This window comes from Calonectris borealis, chromosome 15 (assembly GCF_964195595.1).
Source record: "Calonectris borealis chromosome 15, bCalBor7.hap1.2, whole genome shotgun sequence".
NCBI classification, from domain to species: domain Eukaryota; kingdom Metazoa; phylum Chordata; class Aves; order Procellariiformes; family Procellariidae; genus Calonectris; species Calonectris borealis.
Window position 1 is genome coordinate 5,719,790 of NC_134326.1, and position 22,832 is coordinate 5,742,621.

General features: G+C 37.5%; 1 protein-coding gene across 1 annotated transcript in view; it reads right to left on the reverse strand.

The window, feature by feature from the left end:
• Positions 1 to 22,832, reverse strand: part of DOCK2 (dedicator of cytokinesis 2) — a 207,038-nt gene that overhangs the window by 52,597 nt on the left and 131,609 nt on the right. The window contains exon 30 of the mRNA XM_075164094.1: positions 6,351 to 6,429. Within this exon, the coding sequence (XP_075020195.1) occupies positions 6,351 to 6,429 (79 nt within the window). The remainder of the gene's footprint in view (positions 1 to 6,350; positions 6,430 to 22,832) is intronic.

The window sequence follows — 22,832 nt, forward strand, 5'->3', positions numbered from 1 at the left end:
GCCTTTCTAGATAATCTGTTTCAATACACAACTGTGTTTATATCTAACATAAATGCAAGTCAATAACCTATTCTAAATACAGAGACAGGAATAGAATATAAAACTGCTAAATATAGAAAGATTTTTACCTATTCCAATAATTCCTACTGAAACTCCAGATTTCTGTGTATTACATCTTCATGTTCCAGTTTAATTTCAGTACTGAAGAAGGCACATTATGCAAGATTCTTTCCCTGTTGGTACTGTATCCTTTCACAAGCTTACGGTACCATGAATATTGTACCTCATTCATTCTTGCTTCTTGGTTTATTTTTGGTCCATCACTGAATGAAAATTCACTCCCTTCTCTCCTGTAAAATTATTTGCTCTAGAGCTAACAATTTTGTCTTATCAGCGCAATAGTAAATATTCTGTAACAAATGCCTTTTAGCTAGTGCTTTCTTACCTATTGTACTAGGTTTTGCTGTATTATGACATTGGAGAGTACCTCCTGTATGCAATCTCTAATTGTGGCTTGTTCTGAGAGTTGCTGATGTACATCTGAATACATCCAGCATGTAAACTCTGAATGCAAAACTCAGAAAAACCCCAGAGAAAACCACCTCCTCACCTAGCAGGCATATAATCTCAGACTTCAGGTGACTATTTAATTACCTCTAAGAATAATGATTCTCAACCCAAACAGCACCTCTGGCATTTCCTGCCTGACCACTGCAATGACAATCTCAGTGTCAAAGCACTGGAACTTAAAAAAGGGCTCTCTACATAAACGGACTCAGTGAACCAAACTTATTACATCCTAAGGCAGAAAATTTAACAGCACATCACTGCTGTGCTGTGCATAGTTTTGGTATTCGTCTCTGAGGTATATAACAGCTTCATCCTTGAATCTATGGCTTTAAGTTTATGCATAGTTTTAAACTTAAAGATTGTAACCACTGTTCATCAGATATACCACATCCTTTCACAGGTCCTAAATGATACCACTTCTTTCCTTTCTGCCTGAATCATCTAATGAGTTAAAAAAGCAGTTTTGCTTTGGAAACAAGACAAAGGCCAGGAACCTTTTTTCCTCTGTTTAACAAGCTACAACAGAGTAGCAAAAATTTCTTCATTGTTTTTGTCTAGACTTAAAACACTCTTTTTTAGTTGCTCAATTACTGTGCAGTCTACTTGTTTTGTTTGGTTAGGTTGTCTGCTATATATTGTCACGTAATCACTTAGCCAAGTGAAAAATCCTCAGATTTACTTCACTGTGCCTTAAATTGCTTTTTTAAATTAAGACTTTCCTTCAACTCTTTGTTAATAATCAGATTTGAAAACACCATCTTACAAACAGTATAAATTATTCACTCGTTTAAAAAGAACTTAAAGATGTAACTTTTTTTTTTTTTTAAAAATCTTCACCAGTATGCATCTCTATTTTTCTTTATCCCAATATATTCTATTTCTATGGTTTAAATTCACCTTAATCAGGAATATTAAAATAGTTGCCTCTGGTTTAGCTTCCAAATTCCTGAGACATTGTTCTCGCTGCATATGCTCAGTAATGATCTGAACTTTACTCATCCCATTTTCTTTGAAACCAGAAAATCAACAGTACACATAGCCCTAACAGGACACTAGATTGCCTGAAGGCTGCTGCATACTAAATAACTGACCCTTGAACAAACAGTTCTTGTTTTGGGCTTTTTTTTTTGAATGAAAATCCGTTTGTTTCACAGAAACTCTATATGCAATAATTTACTTAAGTTTTTAGATCTCTAGTAGCCACTCATGTAACACAGGCATGCAGAAAGCATCTTTGAAAAGTTAGATTAAATTTAGATGCACAACTCCTATTCACACCAAGTGAAACAGCTGCACATTACTTGTAAAACACATTGAACGGGCTCACTAAAATCTCTGTCAGGTTCGGCAACAGCAGAAGCACATTTCAAGATTTTTTTCTGGAATTTGAAAAAAGATCCCAATGTAATTGTCTCTCTTTTTTGTCATATGCTCATTTTCCAGTGATGCAGTAAAATTTTCTCGGACTATAGCAAATGACTTCGGTATCCATGCTATTAGAGCACAATTCAAGTAAGTGCAATCCACATGAAAAATTACACCTCCAAGACCAAACTTTCCACAGCCAGAAAGGACAGGACAAAGAGATGTGGATTTATACTGCAGAGTAGGAAGATGTAAGGTATGACTTCAAAAGACAAAGTTTTTATTAGAAAAATTAGTTGAAGTTATTACTCCTTCCACCCCTTACTATTTGTTCCTGCCCATTATGCCTCAGTGCTTTAGAGCATTTTAAGAAAATTTGGTAACTTTAAGGATAATATACTATGCTTAGGAAAGACACAGACTATTCTCTTGCCATAAAAGGCTTTAGAATAGTTAGGCAAAATTCTTGTTAGAAATTATTTGGATAAAGTTGATCCTCAGAAAATGAAAAAGGTCCACTAAAGGACCTCTCAAATTTCTCATTTCAATTAATAACATTTTTAGTTTTAACTGCTTCTCTATATTCAAGTTTTCACAGTCTGAATAGATGCAAGACACTGTTTTTTAGATCTATAGATCTAAAAAAAAAAGTAAATACGAAAACCAGTAAAAGAACCTTTAAAAAATTAAAATGTTCAGCTATCAATGATCTGAATATGTATAGATAAAAGTGGGAAATCAAATTTTAATTTTTAGTTAAGAAAACTAGACAATATGCTTTGCATTATTCAGACCTTCTTTAGTCCAGCAGCAGCTTTTTTAATAGGTACATTTAGGGTACTGTTAGAAGGTTTTCAGACTTCTATTCATGGAAGAAAAGTAAGGTATCTCCCTGACTTGTACTTTTAAGTCTCTTGTGAAAACTATAAGGGTACTACAATTCTTAGATGGCACTACTTATTTACTATAACGTTGTTTAGCTTACTCAAAGCCTCCAGATATTTGACAAGTCATGAAAAGAAGAGCAAGCATTAATACATTCCCTTGAACTACAAGGTTCAGTGTTGAACTACGATGTCCCTGGTTGTTTGATAACATTCTGGAATGCACAGAATTGCCCCAGGAAACTTACCTGAAATAAAAGTTCCAGGTTCAGACTGCTGCTTTAACATTTGAAAGAGGCAGTGTACACCTTAATAAAATTTTGACAGGTACAGAGTCTTTATAGTAGTCTGCGTGGTTTTCATAGAATCATAGAATAGTTTGGATTGGAAGGGACCTTTAAAGGTCATCTAGTCCAAGCCCCCTGCCATGGACAGGGACATGACCTACCTGACCTTGAATGTTCCCAGGGATGGGACATCTACTACCTCTTTGGGCAACCTGTGCCAGTGTTTCACCACCCTCATGGTAAAAATCTTCTTCCTTCTAGCTAGTCTAAATCTACCCTCTTTTAGTTTAAAAACCATTCCCCCTTGTCCTATCGCTACAGGCCCTGCTAAAAGTCTGTATATAAGCCCCCTTTAAGTACTGAAAGGCTGCAATAAGGTCTCCCCAGAGCCTTCTCTTCTCCAGGCTGAACAACCCCAACTCTCTCAGCCTTTCCTCATAGGAGAGGTGTTCCATCCCCCTGATCATTTTTGTGGCCGCCTCTGGACCCGCTCCAACAGGTCCATGTCTTTCCTGTGCTGAGGACCCCAGAGCTGGACGCAGCACTGCAGGGGGGGTCTCACCAGAGCAGAGCAGAGGGGCAGAGTCACCTCCCTCGACCTGCTGGCCACGCTGCTGGTGATGCAGCCCAGGATACAGTTGGCCTTCTGGGCCACGACTGCACATTGTGGGCTCATGTCCAGCTTTTCATCCACCAGTATCCCCCAGTCCTTCTGGGCAGGGCTGCTCTCAATCCCTTCATCCCCCAGCCTGTACTGATACCAGGGGTTGCCCCGACCCAGGTGCAGGACCTTGCACTTGGCCATGTTGAACCTCATGAGGTTCACATGGGCCACTTCTCGAGCTTGTCCAGGTCCCTCTGAATAGCATCCCGTCCCTCAGACATGTTGACCGCACCACTCCACTTGGTGTTGCCTGCAAACTTGCTGAGGGTGCACTCGATCCCACTGTCTATGTCATTGATGAAGATATTAAACAGTACCAGTCCCAATACGGACCCCTGCGGGACACCCCTCGTCACTGACCTCCATCTGGACATTAAGCCGTTGACCACTACCCTCTGGATGTGACCATCCAACCAATTCCTCACCCACTGGACAGTTCACCCATCAAATCCATACCTCTCCAGTTTAGAGAGAAGGATGTTGTGGGGGACTGTGTCAAAGGCCTTGCAGAGGTCCAGATAGACAACATTGGTGGCCCTTCCCATGTCCACTGATGCAGTCACTCCATCATAGAAGGCCACTAGGTTGGTCAGGCAGGACTTGCCCTTGGTGGAGCCATGCTGGCTGTCTCGAATCACCTCCCTGTCCTCCATGTGCCTTAGCATAGCTTCCAGGAGAATCTGATCCATGATCTTCCCAGGCACAGAGGTAACACTGACTGGTCTTCCCTGGGTCTTCCTTTTTTCCCTTTTTAAAAATGGGGATTATGTTTCCCCTTTTCCAGTCAGTGGAAACTTCACTGGACTGCCACGACTTCTCAAATATGATGGCTTAGCAACTTCATCCTCAGGACCCATGGATGGATCTCACCAGGTCTCATGGAATTGTGCACCTTCAGGTTCCTTAGATAGTCTCGAACCTGATCTTCTCCTACAGTGGGTGGCTCTTCATTCTCCCAGTCCCCGCCTTTGCGCCTTCTACGGCTTGGGCAGTAAGACGCGAGCACTCGCCGGTGAAGACTAAGGCAAAAAAGTCGTTGAGTACCCCCACCTTCTCCATATCCTGGGTAACCAGGTCTCCCGTTTCATTCCGGTTTTGGTAGCCTACACATACTGATGTCCACCAGATCTATTTTATTTCCTTTTAAAAATTACTGACATGTTGTGCAGTAAAAATGATCATGTGTTATGGAAATGATAGGTTACAAATTGGTTGCTAATAAACTGAAATAGCCTAAGAGACATTATATCATAAATATATCAAGGATTTGAGAGTTTCCAGCAGGGATATTTACTAAAAAGAAATTTTAAGTTTGTCAGAAGAAACATCTTTCCCTATGATTCAAAAATCTTAATTAACATTATACATATATACATTTGTAAAGTCACACCTTTTGAAGATACAAAATTTTCAATGGGATACATGAGGAAAAAGCTCTACATTTCACACTTGGAGGTCACTGTAACTGAGTATGAACTGAATGTTTTACCTTTCTTTTTACTAATTGTCTTTTAAACTCTTCCTATGTAACTACTTACACGACGGCTATGTAGCTATTTTTGACCGAGGTATTTTATGTTAAGGACCGAGACACCATACCCAAACAGTTTTTAGCATAGTAAGCCTAAACATTCACATGCAGTAGAGTAGAATCACTTAAACCAGATTGCAAGTTACAAGATTAATCACAAAATATAAGCCACAGGAAATCAAGAAGGCAGAGCCTTGAACTTTCTCTGAACTTCACAGTTAGGGTCAATAATTATTATCCAATGAACAGATTAGGTTTTTGTAATCAGGAAGCATTTTTGAACTTAAAATATTTACTCTTAACTGCAGTTAATATAAAGAGTGAAATAGAATAATTTTTCATACTATACTTTTGTTAGTATGTTTTCTATCTATAGCACATGCCATAATCAGGCAGCATTTAGTGACAAATCCTGATTCTAAAACTGTAAAATTTACATTTTAATAGCAATTTAATGAATGTGAAAACTACAGACATTTTCATTTTTATCTGAAGCAAGCCAAACATATGGTAAAATACATGACCAATTAGTTAAGTTATAAAAAATGATATTGAGCAAACTAAAAAAGAAACATCTAATTTTAAATTATTTCAGAAAGAACTACTAAAAAATAAAGGAAAATTAATAAAGATAGACTTATCAGGGAAGACTACAAGTTAAAAATAAAAATAAATTCTAAGTGCTAAATACTCTAGGAATCAAACAACTTAAGCTCTTTCTGCCCTACATACATAGGGGTGACATTGTAAAGGCTACGTGCATTACATCAAAGATTGCCTTTCTGAATACACTTGGCTGGCTAAGAAAAAAAATGAGTTTTCTGCTTGCCAGTTCTGAGGGAATCACAATACAAAATACTCTGTTTGGGTGCCTTATCATAAATAATCAAAGCGCGATTTTCATGTCATATCAAAGATAGCCTAATCCTGCCAAACTCAAATCAACAGTCATTTTGATACTGATATAAAGTACCAGAAGTGGCTCTGACAGACCAGAGCACATACCTGCACATACTACTTTGACTCAGCTAAAAAGCCTAAACACTTACTTGGACTTCAAAATTCATATTCTCCAGAAATTTCTGGTTCATTGTCTCTGCAAATTTGTTGATGGCTCTCAAGAACACTCTAAAAAAGAAAAGCAATGATACAGATAAATGAATGTAATCTCTGAGAATCTATTCCGACCATGTGCGATATTGATGGAAACACATTTAAACACTGAACACACTAGAAGAAGCAAAGTTCACACATACATGAACACAGCAGATGACATTCTGTGTAATGGCATGTTATCTATAGTCTGTTATACATAAAAAAAAATTAAGCATGATTGTCAAAAAGTTCCTTGATCTCCGTTGAAAAATTCAGACAATGTAATTTCTTTTCCTCTGCTGCACACTGCATTGCATTCTTGAGAAAACAGACAGCAATCCTTTCAAACACAATTTTACCTTCTACGTGAGAAAACCGAATCATTTACAAGAGTGTTATTGCCTCCTCCTCATGGGTTTGACAGCTAAAAGCGTTCCTTGTACTTACATTATTAGTTAGGAGCTACCACTGCATTTTCCCAATTAAAAGATATCATGTGCAGCTTTTCGGTTTTCTCATAGGTGGTGAGGGCAGGATGACACCTCTGCCCATCTTCCTCCTCAGGTTGATTATAAAAACACATTCAGAGCTGAGTGAATATACAGTTATTTCTTCCAAGAGGAAGAGTGTGAACACTATCCCTCTACCTTGAAAAGCAGCACCTATTTATGCTCGTTATTAATGCAGCAAGACTAAGTCACGTTTCTAAAGCTAATTTCTTTGTCTAACTTTCCAGCATAGTACATTTGTAAAACAAAAATCAATTGTATCTCTAAATATTTATAAAGTTTATTTAAATAATTCAGTTTCATTCAATTTACAATTTTGAAAACAAGCAATCAATTTTCCTCTGCTCCATAGGTAAAATTTTTAAAAGTTTTAAGTTGAAATATTTCTATGGGAAACACTGTGATGGCAAACATACTGCAACCTGAAAGATGCAAACACAAGGAAAAAACAATCCTAACCATTCAAATACAATAACTGACTGTCAACTAGCTATTACCCATGAAGAAAAAGATCTAATAGTTCTAACAGACAGGTCCACAAAACCCCCACCATCTCAGTGTTTAGTAGCATCAGAAAAAGCCGTAATTCAATAATTAGCATTATTAACAAAAGTTTAAGACACCACAGGATATCTATATACTACTGTCAAAGGAATGTTGCATCCTTATGTTGGATTCTGTGTGGTGTTCTGGTCTCTCATCTCAAAAAGATAAATACAAAAAGTGAAAAAGACAGAAGAAAAAAAGCAAATAAATATGACAAAGAAATGATCAAACACATTTAATGGATTGTGCCTGAGACCTGATTTCTTTAATCAGGGGACACTATGTGACTGAGGAGGGATACTGTTGAATCTATAAAATCGAAAGTACCATGGAGATGAAAGACTTACTGTTCACTGTTTCTCATACAAACATTGGAGAGCACTGAAAAAAATCAGAATGTGCATTCAAAATAAGCTAAAAAGAGATCGTTTTTATGCTAGTCTTGCTCATCTCTGCAACTCATTCTACAGGATGCTGTGAATGCCTGAATTTTATACTGGCTCAAAAGTGATTAGACATATCAAAGACAAAAATGAAGGGAAGACTACTAAATGTCATTGGTCACTGGAGGCTGGGAGAACACAGCAAAGAGTGTTACTTCTTCCTAGCTCTGTTGTTATACTGTTCCCTAGGCAGCCGTTTATGAGCCACTACCAGAAACAGAAGTCAGTGAAATGAATTTTAGTCTCACCACCAAAAAAGAAAAATTTGCAAGGGCTAAACTCAGTTTCTTAATGAGGGAGGTAAACCAGAAGTTCAGCTTTTGGCAGGCTTATGACAAGGAATCCTATTTAACCACTAAGCAATAGTCCAAAGAAGCACACTGCTTCATTAGGGCAGCAACTTGACTGACTAGATTGAAACCCTTTGTTACGATTATGGTTTTCCACGAGGAAAAAATTCTTTGCGAAAACCTAAAGAATATTTTCTTTCCATCCACGTAACATTCCTCTGTAATGTTGATGTGATCAAGGAAATAAAGTAATTTATACATGGTGTTACATCTTGCCAAGTCCTTTTTTTTAATGTGATCAGAGGGAGACCACATTTTAGCTACTACAGTAACTGTGGCATTGGCAGGTAACGGACTTCTAAGGGTGCTGTGTTGCCTTACTGCATCATCCCACACATTCAGATCGGCTTTTTTCCAATGGTCTAGGGCACAGTCTGATCTAATCTTCCAACACTAGCTCAGCTAATCTTGCCAGCTGAATTAAGGGTCTGATCTGTGAAATGCTGAGCGTCATCAAATCATCTCAAGTTCAAGAAACATAATTTTGCTCAATACTGTTCTTGCAGGCTATCACCACTCTTAAACAACCTCTGCATAATCACAGAATTGCCTTGCATATCCACTGCAATTCTAGCCTATGTTGGTCTGAACAGGCTATTGTACTTTCTTTTCAGCCTTTTATGTGATCAACTCTTATTCTGGAAAATGTGCTTTCCTCTGCAAGCTGCCCCACACTACCCACAAGAAAATAAACACATTCTTCCCTAACGCTTCACTCGCGTGGGTACATTTATCTCTACAAAACTGCCTGATGCTTGACACAAACAGTTTAAGATTTTGCAAAAAAAGGGGATTCTAAAAAGAATGGTCTACTTTAGACAGCACAAAACAATACACAGCTAGGCAGAGTCACAGACACCCACACGTCACTCTGTCTGTCAGCATCCCCATTACCCTTCTGAGTAGGAGTTTTGGGTCAAGGCCTTTTCAGCGTCATGTCTTTTCTGTAGAACTATATTGCTCTGGATTCTCTTTTGATTAACAAAGTATATTTCTTGCCAACCATGTAACCAAGTTCTTCAGCTCCAGCTGCTCAGGAAGCAGCACTCCCCTTCACTCAGAAGGTCTTTTGTTGGGGTAGGAGGGGGTGTCCTCCATTTTTGAGACTTTTTTTATTTCCCAACTTCTGTGCGTTTACACATTACTCCAGTACCTACAGTGAAACATGGCACCTAAATATCCTGTTTGGGCAGAATCTGGTATGGTGCTGATAATTTGTCTTACATTAAAAAAACCTCACACTTTTTCTGTACTTTGTCTTTTACCACAGAAATATCATGCAAGAACTAATCATAACTTAAACACACATTATATTTATTAGTGCAAATCTATTTCATAATATGGACATATTTTTTGTGTGCCATATTTTAAAATTTTTGTGAAGAGCTTGTGGTTTAATGTTAGCCATACATAAAAAGCCCCAAGGACACCTAAGAAATACTGAGGTACTTAATGTCCAGTAAAAATTACTGATAATATTAAAAATATTTACAGGATTCTATACAATATAATTATACGTAAGCTATCTTCTGTGAATATCCCTTTCATTCTCACAGATATTTTTATCTGACATACTGGAATGACGCATTTGCAGGAAGCATGCAATGCTTCCAGGCTGACAGGTTCCAAATATTTTCATGCATTTGTATTTTGCCTAAAGGGTGTATCTCTTTCTGTCATTGGAAGTCAATAGGCAGGAGGTTTGAACTCTATTCCTGGCTCTTGCCAATGTCATGCTGTCCTACTTCGATTTCATTTCTATATGCCTCAGTCTCCCCTTTCACCAAAAAGGGGTACTAATTAACTAGCCACATGTACGAAGCTAAACAGATATTTATAAAACGCTTTGAGATTTTGAGGAAAACAAGAAAAAATATGATTTTAATTATTACTGAGAGCACGTTCCTATTTAAAGAACTAAACATTTCTCCAAGAGGAGAGAGTTAAAATCATTTGATTGAAGAAGTCATCATTCCTTACATGATTAGTCATAACATCAGTTATCAATTATAACTGACATAATGGAGAAGATACAGCTAGAAAAGAGATGGTAAAAAAGCGTGCCCCAGAACAGCTCAGAAAAACACAGTATGTACTGTCTGACTTCAGAAGAAGTTATTGAGAAAAATTACTGAAAGGGATTATATTGTCACAGCATAATATAACTTAATTTCCCTTGCTTCTATAACAGATCTTTGGAGCTTTTTCTCTGAACTTGGGGATTGCTGCTCAGTTTTGCTTTGCAAGTTTAGACTGATCTAGACTGACCAAAGGACAGGATCTTGATTTCTCATACAGATAATGTCATTAGGTGTTTTTTCTGTTTAACGTTCTCCTCCTGTCACATTTTCCCTTAATTTTAATCATCAAAGGGCTACAAATATGTTCCTTCAGGTGTTCAATTATGATAACTTTTCTACAGTTACTTAATATGGAATTTATTTCTCATCAGTTTAAATAAATGTGATCTAAAATTGTTGAAATTCCTTTACCACAATAATTTCCATGATATTTCCTGAGTTTATGGGGATTGATGCTTCTAACTTACAGTTCATACCGATCTCTAGGACCTGAAGATTTATGGATGATCGTCTAAGGCCAAAGTCTCTGGGCTTACTCTGGGTATAAAAAGGCAAGATTTTGGCTTAGGACAGCAACAGCATTGCTGATTCAACTGCTGCTATCTCCTTTACCTTTCTAAATTGCCTGCTGCTTCTGCTTTGCTTTATTGAATTGTCAGAGAAATTTCTTTCAAATTTTGGCTTGAAAGAAAGCCCAATGAATAGAATCCTGGGCAACTGTACTTAGTTTCAAATACTTAGATGTATGTTCTAAATAGGGATAGAACAGTCCTATAAGTAACATATCTAAATAATTTAAGACAGACAAAGCTGAAAATTTATAAGCCATCCTGAGATAAAAATTTTATTTCAAACTCAAACAAAATAAAACAGAGGGGCTGAGATGGAGCAAAGAAAAAATTTTGTATTCATAAACAACACATTGTTAATCACAGTAGGATTTCAAGGCTATTCCTCAGAAGATAAGGCTATTCCTTAGAAGGATACAGGCTCTTTAGGAAGGACAGGCAGGGGAGATGAGGAGGGGGTGTCGCCCTCTATGTCAATGACCTGCTGGAGTGCATGGAGCTCCTCTTGGGGATGGATGAGGAGCTGACCGAGAGTTTATGGGTCAGGATTAAAGGGAGGGCAGGGACAGGTAACATTACGGTGGGGGTCTGCTACAGGCCACCCAACCAGGAAAACCAAGTGGATGAGGCCCTCTATAGACAGATAGGAGCAGCCTCATGTTCACAAGCCCTGGTCCTCATGGGGGACTTCAATCATCTTGATATCTGTTGGAGAGACAACACAGCAGGGCATAAGCAATCCAGGAGGTTCCTGGAATGCGTCGATGATAACTTCCTTCTCCAAGTGGTAGAGGAGCCAACGAGAAAAGCTATACTAGACCTTGTTCTCACCAACAAGGAGAGTCTGGTGGGGAATGTGAAACTCAAGAGCAGCCTTGGCTGCAGTGACCATGAAATGGTGGAGTTCAAGATCCTTAGGGCACCGAGGAGGGCACACAGCAAGCTCGCTACCTTGGACTTCAGGAGAGCAGACTTTGGCCTCTTCAGGGATCTGCTTGGTAGAGTGCCATGGGATAAAGCCCTGGAGGGAAGAAAGGCTCAAGAAAGCTGGTTGATATTCAGGGATCACCTCCTCCAAGCTCAGGAGTGATGCATCCCACCAAAGAGGAACTCAGGCAAGAACGCCAGAAGGCCTGCATGGATGAACAAGGAGCTCCTGGACAAACTCAAACACAAAAAGGGGGACAAACTTTTTAGCAGGGCCTGTTGCAACAGGACAAGGGGGAATGGTTTTAAACTAAAAGAGGGTAGATTCAGACTAGATATAAGGAAGACATTTTTTACAATGAGGGTGGTGAAACACTGGCACAGGTTGCCCAGAGAGGTGGTAGATGCCCCATCCCTGGAAACATTCAAGGTCAGGTTGGACAGGGCTCTGAGCAACCTGATCTAGTTGAAGACGTCCCTGCCCATGGCAGGGGGGTTGGATTAGATGACCTTTAAAGGTCCCTTCCAACCCAAACTATTAATTCAGTTAGGTATTTATGAGCATCAACTCAAACTCATGTTTGCTATGTCTCCTAAAGCTGTGATTACACTGATGTAATGACAGGTGGAAAAAATTAATCAAGCACAAACTTCTACTGGATAATCGGACACAGAAAAATAGAGATATGCTTTAAAATAATATTATTTCCTGTGCTGTTGTGATAGCTCTTAACTGAAAGAAACCATTAAAATGCTGAAATATATGTTTTTTTAAAATCACGTCTAAAAATCAATGGAGACATGGACAGTTTTTAAAACTCAGAACTTCTTCCCACAAACCCTAAGTGCTTTTCCTTCAGAGAATTTGGTCCAAAAATTAAAGTCGGAAGGAGTTACACTAACTTCAGTTTGGCAGGAGTTTCTTTTGTAATCCCCAAAGGCTGATCAATCAGCACTTTCACCAGTGAATCCTCTACTTGAGCAGATAAGGAATATGAGGGGAGTTCTTTCAAAGCCTAAGAGATGCACCAACTATTATTTTGAAGATCTTTTCTGAGTTCTGATAGACATGGTCTTGCCAGTATGCCAATTATATGAAATCTGGAGTACAGAATAGCAGAGCTGAAATAATACTCCCACATAATTTATGTTGACTTGATAGTAGCATCCTCATAAAATGCTTTGCAGACGACACCCAACAGGTATTTTAACACGAAGCAAGCACAAAGGAAAAGCAGCTGAAGTCAACTGATTCTCTTGTAGGCTTCTATCATCTTCCCTCCTCCTTCTTGTGTGCAAAGCTAGAAGGCATGTTAAATAAAGAGGAGACTAGCAAAGTGGGTCAGACCCAATCCCAAATGCTTATCATTGTCAATGACTGAAACAGTGATCAGCAATTATAAACTAAACCTGGAAGATATAAAACACACAGAACAGAGACCAGACAAGCAATTAGTGTGACAAGAGAGATTAAAAATACACGTTTACTATTTCAGTGACCAAAACAGAGCAGCAGAAGAAAGCCTGAGAAAACAGGTGAAAAGATAATAACAAAAATCTTTACAAAGCAACAGCAGAAATTATCTCGTAATAATGTGGCAAGCTATCATTGATTTAGAAATGACGGCCAATGCAAGATGGAAACACTATTTAAAAACCTTGTAGCTATGTGAAACCTAGTTATTAAGAGCACAATAATGGCAACACTTAGGAAGCAATCCACTTCCATGGTAACTGGAAAAATATGGCCAGTGGTACAAAGAAAATAGTATAATTTAATCATATTTCTCCCCTATGTCAACTCAGTATCACTATAGACTGAAGAATAATTTTTTGTACCATTCATATTGAATTCTAATGATAAAGCAATTGACATTTTCCTAAATCATTTTTCAATGTATGGCTAGAAAGTCCATCCAAATAGCATGGTCAGAAAATTAACTGCTTAAAAATAACTGCTATTCAGCTTCTCTTGTCTCAATTATAAATTGTTTGTTATGTACAATTCATTTTCTTTATTAGTATTATTTGAAAATTTACCTTGAATAGCTATGCCAAGCATACAAAAAATGCATGCTATAATGTTTCAGAGTTAATGTGACAGCAGTACAAAAGCAACACCTAGAGAAAGACAAGAATGAACAATTGCTTTGATGCTATGCAACCGAAGTTTTCATTTGAGATCTCTTGACTTTGCCAACAGTCACTTTGTATGTAGCTTTTCCTTCAGCATCTACCTAAAGCATGTTTCAAAGATTGCTTATCTCCCATTTAGGAATCAAAATACATTTTCAAAACTGTGTATTAGGTACACATTTATGCCAAACTCTTTTGAAAATGTGATATTTAGCATGCTTTAAGAAACTTCAGTCTACTCTCCTTTTTTGTGCATTCCAGCTAATTGTTTGCAGAGTAGAAACATATTCTGAATTTTAAAAAAATTTTAAAATCATATGGTGTCTTTGGTGTTAGATCAAGTCTGGGAATAAGATACAAAGCTGAAACCCAGTTAGTATATGTAAATGTAATGACCTAACATGGTTATATCAGGATGTCATACACTAATAAAAACTCTCAAGGCCTTCACTTTTGAACGAAGTTTGAATTAATATTGTGAGATTACTTCTCCATTCTTCCACTGATTTTTCTTTCTCACCTGTTGACACTAATTTACCCTTACTGTAATATTTGTGCATATCATTTAGTCTTCATTTCTATATACCTAAGAATGGTGCAGAGATGATACTTTGGTAAACATTTTCATGGATGTTTCTAGGGCCTATTTCTAGAAATACTTTTATTATTTCACACATCAAAGGATTAAAATTGGAGAATTACATGAAACTAATGGATAACTGTGGACAACGCCATCTCTGGTTGGTTGGGTTTTTTGTGTGTTTTTGTTTTGGTTTTTTTTTGGTTTTGTTTTGGTAGTTCTGTATTTTATTCATAATCTCACCATAGAGCTTTAAAGATAAAATGTAGTATTTGGGCTTTGCTTTTTCTTTTCCTCTATTACATAAGCTTTCTGTATTTGAAAACCCTTCTCTGTACCTGCATTATATTTTAACATAGTACATGTACTTTTGATTTTTCAGATATTCTTGTTGAAAATATTTAGCAAGTGAATACCTTTTGTCTAGAATACATAACTTCTTTACTTTTAGGGAAGCCTAGCTTTTTCTGAAGCTAAAAATACAATCTGTAATTACAGGTACAGACAACTATGAATCTGCCTCTTGTCTAATTGCGGCTCACTTGAGCTTACTACTTTACAGCCAAAACTGAATCAATACAGAAGTTGCATTGAATCAGCAGATTATGACTTTAAAAAAAGATCATTATGCAGCAAACGCATAATACACCAGCAGGGTTGGTTTTTGAAGTTGCTGTTTAAAAATATGAAAATAACTGTTCAAAAGAATGTTAAATATGAGAAAATTGTATATATTTAATTTCCTGAAAATCTCTTAAGGTATAAGTGCTGGCCAAAGTTACTCATCAGAAAGGAAAACACAGAAAGATTGCTCAATAGCATTTACAACACCTGATGAAAATTATGAATACTGGATTTGTATTTTCAGTCTTTTCTGTAGTGACACATTTAGAACAGTTTATGTGGGTAATCTCTTCATCATTTTTAGTCATTTGCACATATGTTCTACAGAGTGGAAAATACTACTCATTGTCTTAATCCCCAAATGTTTTACTAAAATTAAAACCTGAAAACATACAAAAAATATTTTATAACAGGCCACATAGCAAAGAACCTTAAAGATTTCTATATGCAAGTCAAAGTTGCAACTGGAAAAAAAAACAGTTTATCGTACTGACTTTCTGAAAACATCACACTAACAAGTTGTTTTTCTGTGTTGTGTTGTTCTCTCTACTGAAGACTTTGCTTTCAGTTCAGGAGACCTCACACTCTAGAAGCAGGAGCATCCTAGCAGTCGATACCAAGAAAGATGAGATACTGTGCAGTGGGAATGGGAAAAGGATATCTCTCAGCATGTTTTCTCTCTGCATTTTAGATAAAAGACTAAATGACTGCAGTCAAAATGTAATAGGCATCCATTGTGTACCACAACCATGATATGCAATAGCCATTCTTGCTGAGCAGATGATCTGCTGCAGTCACCACACAATTAAGCGTTTAGCTTTTTGGTAAGCAGATAATTCCACGACATGGGTAACAACAAGCAACATGCAGAGTTAGTGCAGAATACGCATCTTGTAGTATTTTGTGCTAGAAAGATGCAAGTGATTGAAAAGTAGGGTTACATCAGGCACAACCAGACTCAAACACCTACAGATGGAAGAGACGTCCTCTGCTAGGCTTATAACTGAGAGCGAAGCATTAAACGTCTCAGTCAGACATACCAGCCACAGCTGGAAGTGTAACTCTCCATGGAAGCAAATTTACAACCCACAGTGAAACAACTGCCTCTTCTCTTTATCTGCCTTATTCCATTTTCCCAGGACTAACCTTATGCCATTTGCCCTATTACAAGTACTGACTTTTGTAGGGACTGGGAAAGACAACTAGGAAACAGAGTTACCTAGATTTAATGGACAGGAGATACAAATCTGAGAATACTGAGACACTGTGTACCAAATACCCCAGCAAGAAAAACAAAAATAAGTAAATGAGATGTCCTTTGCCTCTGAAAGGGACTTCATATTAACAGGGAAATTGCATTTCAGCAAGGACATTTTTAGTCTCATAGCACAAACTGCCCAAGGACCCATCTTATTACTATACATAATTAAAGCAATAACTGTACAGTACAAACTGTTTGAACTTGTTATAATACTTCATTCACCCTTTTGTGCACGTGTGCATAAAAGAATATTTTCATTAGAAATTTATACTTGTTGCTTAAAATACTTTTTCATATATTAAAATTACAAAGTTCTGCAATATGCCATAGCCTATGTGTAAATGCATTCTGACCCCCTGAAAATTCAAGCCCTTACGAAAAACACCTGCATTCCTGTCAAGTATGCCTAGGCCAGTCAAAAGTTGCCAGAGGAAAATGAGATCAAAGAAAGGAGGTACTTGGATGCAACCGATCAGCCTTCTAAATTCTGCCTTATTTGCATAAAATAAACTGCAACAGTGTCATCCAATCTTGGTTACACAAATGAATCTTAGCTCCCAATACATCTTTGAAAAGCAAGAGTTAAAATTACCTAAACTACTTGTATTTTTTTTTCCCTCTTAGGAATAAATAAATAAATGCCCCTTTTTATTCTCTGCAAGACAAATAATGAGCCAGGCAATGTTTTAAGCAAACTGTTAAAGCATAGCTGGATAGAATAAATCTAAGTTTTCTTCTACATTTCCTATGAGAGCAGAATCACTTCATATTAATAATCAAAAAATTAAAGTTAAGGAGGATTTTTTTTTCCTATTTTCGTAATTAAAATGGTATTCTTGGATTTAAAATCTCATCACATTTTTTATAAATTGAACACAATATTACAGCACCAGCTGGAGTAAAGGATAACGCGTACTCTTATCAACTGAATCTGTGTACCTTGTGTATAGTCAGATCCATTAGTGCTGTGAATAGTCACAATACCCACTGACATCAATACATATATCACAGCATCAAATATTTCTAAATCATGAAGATATGACGAGCTTTCATTTCCACCAACAGACAGATGGAAGACTGAGAAGCAGTTCTAGTATTTTAATTAAGTTGGGGTTTTTCTCCCTTCCAACTTGAGGTATTCTATGATTCTATGAAATCTAGCGAGCTGGTAGTAGCAACACAGTTGATAACATCTCTCCCAGAAATACTTAAGCTTCTTGCTTGAAAAAGGCATGTTTCCCTACTCTCTGCCAACTGTGTTCAGTTTCCCTTCTCTCCCAAACTATTACAAATACCATTCTTGAATAATACGCTTAAATTGTGACTACCAGCTGTTCTCTTTCTCTTCAGAAAATTTAAAAGAAAAAGCAGTCCAACAGCCCCTGAATTTGTTGCGTGTGCTTGTTACTTAAAGATTGAGACTACAACTTTAAAAATGCCGTCTCCTCATAATGCACAAAGCAACATTTTCGAATTTCACAGGACAATACTATAAGCAGCTAGATCTTCTGAAAAGACTTTTTCTATTCAAAGGTAGAGTTGTTCAGAAACATGCATATGTATAGTGTGGAAAATATGTTTTTCATAAGTTGCATTATCAGAGCCATTCACAGATGATCTATGAAAAAAACCCAGGTCTGGAATCCTTTCTTAAAAAGGAATCCCTACAGTCCCTTGCTAGGTGACGAATAGGAACTTATTCTGCCTCATTTTGCTGGTTGGCCAGGACCTAATGATACCAACAGAATCTATATTTCCTGGCAGTCTGAGAAATGGTGAGGTAGTTGGGGATGCAGGTGGCACTGACCTGAAGCCATAATGAGATTTTGCTGAATTAATAATGCTGCTACAACATGTGAGCTACATGAGAACCAGGTCTTGAGGGTGTTACAAAGCAGTTCATCAGCAAATAAGCAGCTATTTTTAGTATGTGTAATCAAAGAAAATTGGTAACATTTCCAGCTGTTTTGCCAAATACCTGCAGCGCTAAACCATTCAAGTTAGACTTAAAAAGGGCTGGGGAACACTTGACTCCGACAGAGGTCTGAAAATACTCAGATATACAGGTAACAAAAACATATTTTAGAAAAAGCCTTTCTGGTGTTAGAAAATATCCTACAGTGTTATCTCACATGAGTTTTTCAGCAAGCAGGATCTGACCTTGAAATGTACTGGTGAAAAACGGTTTTATTTTTTAATACCTAAATATAATGCCAACAAGGTTCAAAAAACAACTCAAATGGACACACAAACAATGAAAGTGCTTATTAAGCCACTTCAGACTGAACATCAACCAAAACTGATTCCAGGAACTAATTATGAGAAGATCAAGCACTTTTAAACTCTACCTGAGCAATTACCGTTTCAAAGCCCAGAGGAGCAGAAGGCAGGCACGTGAAGGCTTCCCGTTAGTTGCTAACCCCGCTAACCATTTCTTTTATTCAGCGAATCTGACTCCCTATGCACATCATGTTGACAATAAGGTATACGGGAATTTCCTGGGAGGAGTTATGTGCCTTTAAATTAAAATTATGAACAGCTGAGAGATAACCAGACTACATGGTATTACCTAAACCAGCAAAGCATTTCCGCACAAATGCCATGTACCTAGGAATTACTGCTTTTAATAAGCTAATAGCCAATAGTCTAAGTACCATAAGTGGAATAAAGTGCACATACAAGCAGTAGGAACTGGTAAGAAGTGTGCAGCAAGCAACCTTCATTAGAACAAAAGTTAATTACATCTACCATGGAGGATTACAAAAATAACTCAGATATTATATCCTTGTAACCTTAATGAGGATTTTACTATTTCCCAAAGTGTTCTGCCCCATCTAGCATGCCACAAAAAAGTGTTCTTCCCACCTTGCTGTTAATGGAAGAAGGGGAAAAAAACAGGGAAAAAACCAAAAAGTAGTAGTTCATTCCACTTTTTGATTCTCAGTTGCTAATAGAATACTCGCCGTCCAGTAAGACTAGTACGCACAGCCTCTACCCCCTTCAAATGGGCTTTGGGAATCAGAACATGCTTTGAGAGCAAACAGCACGTTATTTATAATAGTGATGTAATGTAATTTGAGATAAATCATTCCATCCTGATACAGGCAAAGCTTGACTAAGTAAGTTTAGTCAATTAAGCTTCTACTCCCATTCTTTCAACTCTCCTACCACAGTTTGTCCTGAACATGAATGTATCCATTCTCCCTTCCTTGGGACAGAAGCATCTCCCTTCCCAGATGGCATGCGCTTTCTCTGTCTAATTAAAAAAAAAAAATTAAAATTCCCCAGGACCTTATAAGAAGTCATTCTCCCATTCTTTTCCCCTTATCTATGCCAGACATCTAACATTTAGTAGAAATACCCCTGATGTCATGCATGCACTGTCTGTCTGTCTTTATGTATAAGAGTAATTAGAGTGTCCTGCTCATTAGGAACACCTTCTACCCACAAACATGACCAACCTTGCAGCACTAGTTAAGGTCTTCTCTTTCCTCTGTCTCTAAGTAAATGTACTCTGATTTTGTTTCTGTACTGCAGTATATCCTACAGCAAAATTCCTCCAATGCCCTCTTTCCCTGAGTCCTGGTTTCGACTGGGATAGAGTTAATTTTCTTCCTAGTAACTGGTCTAGTGCTGTGTTTTGGATTTAGGATGAGAATAATGGTGAATACACACTGATGTTTTAGTTGTTGCTGAGCAGCGCTTACACTAAGTCAAGGATTTTTCAGCTTCTGATACTGCCCTGCCAGTGAGGAGGCTGAACATGCACACGAAGCTGAGAAGGGACACAGCCAGGACAGCTGACCCAAACTGACCAAAGGGATATTCCACATCATATGACGTCATGCTGAAGAAAAACTGGGGGGATTGGCCAGGGGGCAGGGCCGGCTGCTCGGGAACTGACTGGGATCGGTAAGCGGGTGGTGAGCAATTGCATTGTGCATCACTTGTTTTGTATATTCTTTCATCAGCAGCTGGGACACCCTGCTAGATACAAAATACAAGAGGTCATCTAGGGGAAACTGTCAGGCTTTGTGGAACGCCCATAGGGAAGAAGTGCCAACTACATTCTGCCATTGGCTAGGTTACACAATAGACACGCCATACAGCCTGTAACTAATATTTTTGCAAATTGAGAAGGGGAGACTCTTAAGGTAAAATATGTCCTTCAGGATGTAAAGAGGCCTGCATGTAGCCTCCTACTCAGAACAGGTGAATTAAGAATGCAAAACCTTAGCTGTGCTAACACTTTTTGTGGTGGTGGTTTATTTATTTATTTTCTTCTCTCATTGTTATTATAACAGACCCCAGCCTGACCCTTTGTGACTTTTTCTTTGCTACTTCTCTGGTTTGGAGTAAAGCATGTTAATAAGACAAATCTAGAAATCTAAATTACTCTTCAATTTATTTCATAGAACACCCGCACCCTCAAAAAAACCCCAAACAAACAAAGCAAAACCAAATTCCTATAAAGACTGATAACAAAAATCCCTCCTCGTAGTTGTTGATATAACATAAAATTAAGACATGAAAGTACGATCAATAACTTATTTCCTTATGTGATCTTGGGAACAGCAACATAATCAAGGAGTATAAACAGTGCCAAATCAATTTAGGTAAGCAATGTGTTTACAGAAGCACTGTTAAATAGTTTCTAAATGTTTTATTTTAATGCTGACTTTTTTCTTTAAGTATTTTCATTTGACTTGTCCAACATAGGATAAGGTTTAGAGCAACAAAGCCTGCCTGGACCAAACTGTCCCACGAAGTTCAGAGTCCTTAGGAGGCATTATCAATAAATGGACAATACCACAAATTAATTTCTATTGTCAATAACTGAGGCAATATAGATACCACCAGGTGAACCCCCAAGCCCCAAACACATATTCTTTGAATAAGGATTGACACTTCCCCCACCCCCATAGAATAAAAAAATTCCTATACTTTTGAATAATGCAGATGTTAACAGCATTTTCTAGATAAGAGAAACACTTTTAGATATGAAAGGTTTGATGCTTACATACAATAAAAGACTGTAAGGATACTTTAGTACTAAGCTGATACTTTTTAAGAGTAATCCTTGCTACATTAAATATAATTGCAAATTGCAGCAGCAGCCACATAGAATGTACACTGAATTAGATTTTACCTTTATAGGCCAAAGACTGGCTCAGACAGAGAAACAAGGGGGATGAAACTACTATCATGTACAAAGTCTTACCTGGAATGAACACATCCACCAGCATATATGTATCTGCCCACCTCAGAAAAGGTGTCAGCAATCTCTCCGCATGAACATTAGTGTACATGAGTGACAGAAAGTGAGGTTTAGGCACCTGAGCCCTCAATGCCATTGTCACTACCCACTAGAACCATCATCCTCGCTTTGAATCACGGAACACATAAAAGAAAACTTCATTTAACACCTTTCCATTCAAATCCTAGATGAAAATGTATCTAATAATCAAAATTTGTTATCATAATGGTTTAAATTTTCTTAGCAAATCTCTTCCTCAAGACCAAACACTCCCAAGAGATTATCAACTTTATTAAGTATCCTCTGTTCTCTCCTTTTCAATATTATAAAACTGGAAGAGTAAAATTACGTAACTGACATTTCAAATAAACAGCATCTGTGGATTTTAAGTTAATTGGAAGCTATGCATCTTTGAGACTTAGTTCTTAGCCTAGTCTCTCTGTGACTTCTAGAAAACTCAATGTTACTGCCATTTTTACAAAACTAAAATAATGATAGCACAGATGATCTAAAATCCACCTCACCAACAGAAGTCTTCCTCAAGAAAAGAAAGCATATTCACTTCATTATCCAATCCAGCATATAAACTCAAAGTGTTTCTTTGAGAACAAGAAGCAAGAGTAAGTTCAGCCCTGAAGGTAACACCCAAATAAATAAAAAAAAGTAAATGAAGTGAATTTTTTCCCCAAATCCAGATCCCTTTCAGTGAGGTTTTTAGCCATGAATTCCACTAAACATGACGAGGAGGGAATCCAGCAAATAAAAAAAAAAAATCCACAAGGTAAGGTGGTCACATGCTCATAGCTACTTTTTTGTTCAATTTCTTCTACATATGCAGATGCTTGTAAAACCTCTACATGTTCAAATTTTGAAGAAACTCTTCCTCACCTACAAGTTCTACAAATAAACAAGTTGAACCAACTAACTTTGTTTAGAGCAGCCATGTATTTTACTTGGCATTCTCAGTCCAACTCTCCCTTGCTTTCCTCTGTTACAGACTAGAGACACAAAAAGAAAAAAGTCAGTACCTCAAAATGGCTAGGAACAATTATTAGGAAATGAATCCTCACATAGTCCATCCTGTACTCGATATACTAGCCTTTCCTTGTTGCCAGAAACATTCATTTCTAACTGACGCCCATAAAAAACAACA